Below are 8277 nucleotides of genomic sequence, written 5' to 3'. Positions count from 1 at the left end.
TATTTGATATGTGATTATTATTAATCAAAGAACCCATTTGTTGCAAATCTGTAATTAAAAAAATAAATTCCTTTAATTTGTTGAAAAAATACAATAAATAATTTCGAATTTCAAAAATAGAAAAACACGGTAAATATCTCATTATTTCTCATAATTTACCTACAATAAAAAATTTTATTTTAGTTTACAATAATAATATAATTAAAATAAATATAAACTATCTAAACATAAAAAACATATGAATTAAAAAAAAATAAAAGTAGAAATAGAAACATACATGATTAGTTTCTTTCAAACAACCTATAAAATTATATAACAACAAATTTAATCAACATTTTAATAAATCAACAAAAATTTTCAAATAAATCAAAATTAAAATCAAATCAAATTATATAAAAATTACATTAAAAAATCACAAAATAATAAACTAAACACTAACAATTTATATAACTTAATCATAAGTTACTAACAAAATAACTATAAAATTATTTTTTAAAAAAATTACATTACTAAAAAATCACAAAACACTAAACTAAACACTAACAATTTATATAACCTAATCATAAATTATTAACAAAATAACTATAATTTTTTTTAAAATTACATTACTAAAAAAATCACAAAACCCTAAACTAAACACTAACAAGTTACAACCTAATCCCATAAATTATTAACAAAATAAATAACTATGAATTTTTTTAAAAGAAATTACATTACTAAAAAAATCACAAAACACAAAACATTAACAATTTATAACCTAATCATAAACTACTAACAAAATAACTATATTTTTTTAAAAAAAATTACATTACTAAAAACTCACAAAACACAACAATTTATAATAAATTACTAACAAAATATTTAACAAAATAATTTTATATTAATAAAAAATTACCAAATACTGAACTAAACACAACAATTTATAACAGAATCCTAAATTACTAACAAATTAATTTTAAAATAATTATAAAAAAACAAAAAAAAATTACATTCATAAAAAATATTAAACTAAAACCATAAACACTAAACATAAACAATTTATAAATAATAATTAACAACAAAAAAATTTCACAACATCTTAATTAAACTATTTAAATTAAAAACAAAAATTATTTACTAAAATAATACATTACCTTTCTTCTTCTTCTTCTTCTTTTCTTCTCCGTTCTCTCCTTTCTTTCTCTCCTTTCTTTCTCTCTTTTCTTCTCCACACATCAGTGCTTCATCTTGGGAGATCATGCTTATAAGGTCTCCATTTCAAATTCTTTTTCCCTTTTGAAGTTAGTAAACACTGCCTTGGCAGTGTGTTGTGCGCAGGGGTAGGGGAAGGCTGAGACGCTGGGTGCTCGGCGTGCAGGGGTGAGAGGACTGGTCACTCCAGTGTCACCTACCTGGTAGGCGCGACAAGTGCCACCTATCTGATAGGCGCAAATGGTGCCGCTAGTTCAGGTGCCGTCACACGCGCGAATATTTTTAACCTGTATTTTAACCAGTTGACATATCTTGACCTGGTATATATAATATTTTTTTAAAATAAAATAATATTTTTTAAGTCAAAAAATTTATTATAAAAAAAGTGATGGGTCTACGAGAAAAGCTCCACCCAAAAAATACTAATTTAATAAATAATCCTGTTTACAGCTTATTTCAATAATTATTTTTTTATATTATTTAGGTAAATTAACCGAGATTAACAACATATATGACCAGATGTGAAATGTGAAAGCAAGGTAAGTTTGAGGCGGTGGGTTTGGCTTGGTAGGGAATTAGAACTAGTGTAGAATCGTAGGCCTTTGTATTAAATTGAAAGGATTGTGTCTTTCACATCAGCATCTGACATCTGAATATATTGATTATTTGCTCCCAAACTATTTGAGCATCATCTGTTTGGTTAGGGGCTTACTATTTAGGCACCCCCACCCCACCTTATAGCTTTCCGAGTGGGAGCGGGAGTGGGAGTGGGAGCTTTTTGATGTTCCATCTTTTGGGTTTCATTTTTTTGACAAAAATAGTAGCAAACAATCGTTTCATCCTTGTTTCAGAAAAGATTTGTACTGAAAGTAACTAATATAATATGTAAATTTATATATTTATATATCAACACAAATAATTTTCCAATTTTCTGGGTTTTAATTTGTATGGAATGAGAAGGCATGGTCCCCCACGTCTGAGTTGGAGCAACTACCCCCACCCCTCCTGCCTTCGAGTTGATGAATAACAGCTATCACAGACAGCGTCTACTTTTGACAAAATTTTAAAGGCGGCCACGGTCATGGCCACCACTCCGTTTCTATCATCCTCTTAATTTGCCTTCGGGAAGGACGATAAAAGCAAAAAAAAAAAAAAACTAAAACCGGTCCCCCATGCCAGGCCCCAACACGTTCCCCTGTAATCTGAACCTGATGATAACATGCCTCTTCCAGGCAACCAATACCTTCTTGCTTGGACCAGACAAACAAGATTTTATCCTCTCATTCCCAAACCCCCAAAACCACATTATTGCGATTTCTTTTTCATAAACAAGGTGCTGTCCTTGTGTGGACGAATTCAAATTCACTGCTAAATAAGTTATCACCCTGGCTCCAAGTATGTTTTTCTTTCATGGAAAAGTTATTGATAATATTATTATTTAATATGAATTTATATTTAATGTATAGACAGCATATGAATTTATAAGAAACACACAATGTAATCTGTTAAAAATTAATTATTATTATTATTATTATTCATTATTTCAGAGAAGAGCCAATCAATTATAGATCTGGAGGCGAAGTTAGGTTTATGTTAAGCTCATATTAGAAGTTCATATACAATCTTCAAATATATGATATTTTATACCATTTGTGTAAATACAGGTTCAAAGGACAAGTGTCGTGCACTTAAATGCATATGTGGCAACAATTACTGTGAGGAAATGTATAGAAACAAGCACATCAGAAAGAAAACAAATGAAACTTTTCCATTGAAGTTCTAGCAAAGTCCCATCCAAGCGAAAAGGTTAAGTAACTCTTATGATAACCCCCAGCATTTGTCAAAATTCATAAATGTTAGATAAGTCAATTTGACATACCATTTAAAGAAGTTAGGTTTTTAATATTTTGCACCAGTTACTAACTATTTTACCAACAAAATAGTCGCAAGTGTCCAGCTACAGTTGAAATTCCCTGTACTTGCAAATTCCCTGTACTTGCAAATTCCCTGTTCACTCTGATCCTAACCCAACTGGACACAAATTTTGTTTATAGAGACAACACATGACATATATACCACACAGTTGGAGCCTGAAGGGCTTCAGCAAAGGCAAAGCCCTACTTATGCCAGGCCAAAACCAAAGTTTCCAACTTTTTATGTCTATCAAATGATGCAAATGCATAAATCATCGTCATTCACCATAACATTACCTTAAAAAAACTGACACAACAAAAAGAGAACAAGTTGTGAAACTATCAGCAAAGCAATGCATGCTCTTTATGCATTGACATGCATGATACATACAAATAATAAAAAGCTGCAGTTTTTTGGATTTTGCTGCTTGTTCTTTCTATGATATTTGTACATAATTTTAGATGCCAAAATACTAGTTTAAATACTCATATTTAATGAGCTTAGCTTTCCAAAAAGAAAACCTACTTTCTGTTCTTCTTCTCTATATTTCCTTGTCATGCAAACCTTACCATGATCATTATGGTATGGTTGGTATTTGACCCAAAAATCATCGTAAAAAGCTAAGCGCCTAAAACACCTTTTTCCCTACTTTTTTTCCCATCTTTATTCAATTTCCATGTCTTCCTTCAGAGAGCGATCTGAGTCTGAAAAGTAGTGGCATTGAACCCCACCTGTTGCGGCACTTGCTGCTGCTGCTGCTCAACCTCCCAACTTGCCTTGGCTATGATTCCATCATGCACAGGAACGTACTCCTAATCAAAACAAACAAGTGTTACCAGTTACAAGCAAACAAGACAGTGGAAAATAAGACCCCCCAAGAAAGTAGTCTGAGAGGTTCCTTTTCCTTTTCTTTTTTTTGGTTTTGATAAAAGAGATTCCTTTTTGTAAACCACCATATTGTCCATTCCATATATGAGCATCATGTAGTTAACAACAAACGTTTAATGACAAAAATGAAGGGAATAGAAGTCCTAGGCAACAAGTAACCCACCTCAAGCTTCTGGACCAGTTCTTTGGCATTTGGTGCAGAGACAATGATGTGGCGTTGGGAAGGTTTGATAAAGCCATCATCCACGGCTTTGTCGATGAAAGTCAGTAGATAATTATAATAGCCATCAACATTAAGCAAGCCCACCTGCATATTTTTGGAAACATAAGTTCGGTTTCAAAAGAGAGGAACCAATGGACCCAGAAATCAACTTTTTCTTTTCTATTGTGGAAACAATAACATTATGCATACTATTATTGCTTACAGGTTTGTCATGGATACCCAGCTGAGCCCAGGTTATCACTTCCAATAACTCCTCCAAAGTTCCATACCCGCCTGATACTCAACAAGAGAGCAAAATAAGCATTCTTTGGTTATATTTGTTGGACGGAAAGGGTAAAGTACATGTGAAATTGGATATTATATTTAAAAGAGTAGATGGGACCTGGTAAAGCAATAAAACAATCAGAATGGCGGGCCATTTCTGCCTTTCTTTGGTGCATGTTGGCGACGGGTCTCACTTCCCCTACCGTTTCACCAGTTATCTGTGGCTCGACATGCAACATACACTCAAGACATCATTGAAGAGCTACAGACTCCTATCTCAAAAGACAAAAAAAGAATTTGATATGCACCTCTTTGCTCATCAGAGTTCTAGGTATGATCCTGTTAACAGGAACATAACAAAATTTCATGGTCACAAATATGAGATACATTAACCAAAACCAAGAAAGTGAATAGTTCATAGGTTGATGATGAATGATGAGTGTACCCGAGAACATTCCCTCCGGCATGGTGAACAGCTTGCGAAACCAAACCCATTAATCCAATACTCCCTCCACCATAAACAAGGTCCAATCTTCTTGCCACCTTTCCCAAAACAACACAATAGAGAAAAAGAAAACCTTAAAACTAAACTAACATAAAGAAAAACAGACAGGGTTGAAAGAGATGTGTGGGAGATATTTAGAATGTACCAATTCTTGGGCTAATTCAACAGCAGCATCTCTGTAACATTTCCTCTTGCCAGTACTGCTTCCACAGAAAACACATACCCTCTTGAATCTTGATTTCACAACTTTGTTGGAAACGTGATGGGCCGAAAATTTACTTTTTATTACACACTCAATATATTACAATACGAAGATTACAAATATTTTCTCAATGACTAGATAGTCTAGCTGCTGCTAGATTTTAACTCACTCAAGGTTTGCTAACCTTCTCACTCTCACTCACGTTGCTTCTCTTATTTCTTTTTTCTTCTCATTTTTCTTCATTACAACACAAGTTCAAGCCTCTATTTATAGGCTGATAAAGTGACAACAAATGTGGCTATTAATCCACTTAATTTCCAGCCACAAAACATCTCAATAATGGAGCACTTTGTATGGCTAAAATTTCAGCACTTTGCATGGCACAAAATTGCTCCACGTCTCATGCTTCTAGATTATGCTTGGAGTGGGTTTGATTTCTAACACTCCCCCTCAAACCCAACTTTCATACCGAGCTTCTCCTTGAATTTGTTGAATGTCTCCACTTTCAACGGTTTTGTGAAAATATCTGCCAGTTGATCTTCTGTCCTGCAATGGACCAACTCCACGTTTTTGTTTTTCACTTGCTCTCGGATAAAATGATACTTCGTATCGATGTGCTTGCTTCGGCTGTGCGACACCGGATTCTTGGCAAGTGATATAGCGGATTTGTTGTCAACGTAGATGGTAATTGGACCTTCATTTGAAACACCTATTTCTCCCAAAATATTCTTCAACCACATTGCTTGGCATGTACAAGTTGCTGCGACCATATACTCTGCTTCACATGTTGAGAGAGCAATTGTTTGTTGCTTCTTTGACGACCATGAAAAAACTGCGGAACTGATGTGGAATGCATATCCGGAAGTGCTTTTCCGATCATCCAAGTCTCCCCCATAATCGCTATCTGAGTAGCCAACTAATTTTGAATCTTGTGAGTGGGTATAGAATAAACCATGGTTCATCGTACCTTTGATATATCTCAAAATTCTTTTTGCGGCAATTAAGTGGTCTTGCTTCGGCTTCTCCATGAATCTGCTCACCAATCCTACTGCATATGTAATATCTGGTCGTGTGATTGTCAAATACCTTAAACTTCCAACGAGACTTTTAAACAACGTCGGATTTATTGACTCCCTTGTCGAATCAACACTTAGCTTCATCCCTGGATCAGCTGGCGTGACTACTGGCTTGCAATCCTTCATTTTGAACTTGTTCAAAATCTGCTCCGCATACTTCTTTTGAGAGACAAAAATTCCATCTTACATTTGTTTCACCTCGACTCCAAGAAAGTATGACATCTCACCGATATCTGTTATTTCAAATTCTTTAGTCATAGCTTTCTTGAAATCATCAGACATACCTGGATTGTTTCCGGTGAAGATCATGTCATCCACATATAGGCATACGATCATGATATCTCCATATCCATTCTTCTTTGTGTACAGGGTGTGCTCGTGCGGGCTTTTGATGAATCCATTTCTTCGGAAGTACTCGTCGATCCTTGTGTTCCATGCTCTTGGGGCTTGCTTCAATCCATACAAAGCTTTCTTCAATCGGTAGACTTTGTCTTCCTTTCCTTGTATGCTATATCCAGGTGGTTGTTCTATGTAGACTTCCTCCTCCAAGTAGCCATTCAGGAATGCAGACTTGACGTCCATCTGATAGATTTTCCATTTGTATTGTGCTGCGACCGCTATGAGAAGCCTAATTGTGTCTATTCTTGCGACTGGAGCAAATATTTCATCATAGTCCACTCCTTGTCTTTGCTTGTAGCCTTTGGCGACTAGTCTTGCCTTGTATTTCTCTACTTTTCCTTCTTTGTTGGTCTTCGTCTTGTACACCCACTTGACACCAATCGGGCTATGTCCTTCTGGCAGACTTGTTAGCTCCCACGTGTCATTCCTTCTTATTGCAGCAATCTCCTCGTCCATGGCCTTCTTCCATTTATTGTCTTCAATTGCTTCTTCGTATGTCACTGGATCACATTCTGTCATTAGACAGAATAGTGAATAATCGAACTGCGTCTCTACAGGTTCCGTAGAATTGTAGATGTCGTTGAGACTCCGTGTTCTTGTGGGTGCTTCATCTGAGCTGCTGCTTCCGCTGCTGCTGGTTGGTGACGAAGGGGCTGTTGTACCAGGACTTTGATCATCGCCTTGTTCTTCTTGGTTGATGACATCATTGTCGTCTTCGTTGAAAAATAATCCTTCCACTTTCTTTTCTTCTTCACTCCATCTCCAGTAATCCGCTTCATCGAACTCGACATCTCTTGAGATAATCAATTTCTTAGTAAGAGGATTATAAAGTCTGTAGGCCTTACTTCTTTTGTCATAGCCTATAAAGATACACTTCTCTCCTCTATCGTCAAGCTTTTTCCTCTGTTGCTCAGGAACGTGTGCATATGCAATGCATCCAAAATTTTGAGGTGTCCAACTCTTGGCTTGTGATCGCTCCATGCTTCTTCTGGTGTCTTGTGTCTTACACTTTTTGTTGGACATTGATTCAACAGATAAACTGCGCATTCAACGGCTTCAGCCCAGAAAGTTCTCGGAAGGTGTTTACCTTTTATCATGCTTCTTGCCATATCCAGAATTGTCCGATTCTTCCTTTCTGCAACTCCGTTTTGTTGTGGAGTGCGTCTGGCTGTTAACTGATGAATGATTCCATGATCCTTGCAGAAACTTTCATAAAGCTTTGCAGTATACTCGCCTCCTCTATCGGATCTGAGTATCTTCAAATATCGACCACTTTGTTTTTCCACCATTGCTTTGAACTCCTTGAATTTTTCTAGGGCTTCCGATTTTGCTTTGAGAAAATAAACCCAACATTTTCTGCTATAATCATCAATAAAAGTTAGGTAGTACCTGTTTCCACCGAGTGATTCAATGTCGTACGGACCAGATATGTCGGTGTGTACAATTTCCAATGGTCTTCTAGCTCTTCGAGATTTTCCTACTTCAAATTTCTGCCTATGCTGCTTTCCTTTGACACAGGCTTCACACAGTTGATCTGGATGATTAATACTTGGTAATCCATTCACCATATTTGTCTTCGACAACAGCTTCAAGCCAGAAAATCCGAGATGTCCGT

At 35.7% G+C, this 8277-nt stretch overlaps 1 protein-coding gene across 1 annotated transcript; it reads right to left on the bottom strand.

Moving 5' to 3' along the window:
• Positions 1–3498: 3498 nt before the first annotated feature.
• On the bottom strand, positions 3499–5286 carry LOC107920415 (cytokinin riboside 5'-monophosphate phosphoribohydrolase LOG5; the record flags this gene model as incomplete). The annotated part of the gene is made up of 7 exons (XM_016850124.2): positions 3499–3917; positions 4157–4300; positions 4419–4489; positions 4599–4698; positions 4789–4819; positions 4926–5023; positions 5131–5286. Coding segments are annotated over 7 exons (726 nt in total), but the record flags the coding sequence as incomplete, so codon positions are not given.
• Positions 5287–8277: the final 2991 nt, after the last annotated feature.

This window comes from Gossypium hirsutum, chromosome A01 (assembly GCF_007990345.1).
Source record: "Gossypium hirsutum isolate 1008001.06 chromosome A01, Gossypium_hirsutum_v2.1, whole genome shotgun sequence".
NCBI classification, from domain to species: Eukaryota; Viridiplantae; Streptophyta; class Magnoliopsida; order Malvales; family Malvaceae; genus Gossypium; species Gossypium hirsutum.
This window is presented reverse-complemented; position numbering and strand designations above follow the sequence as displayed.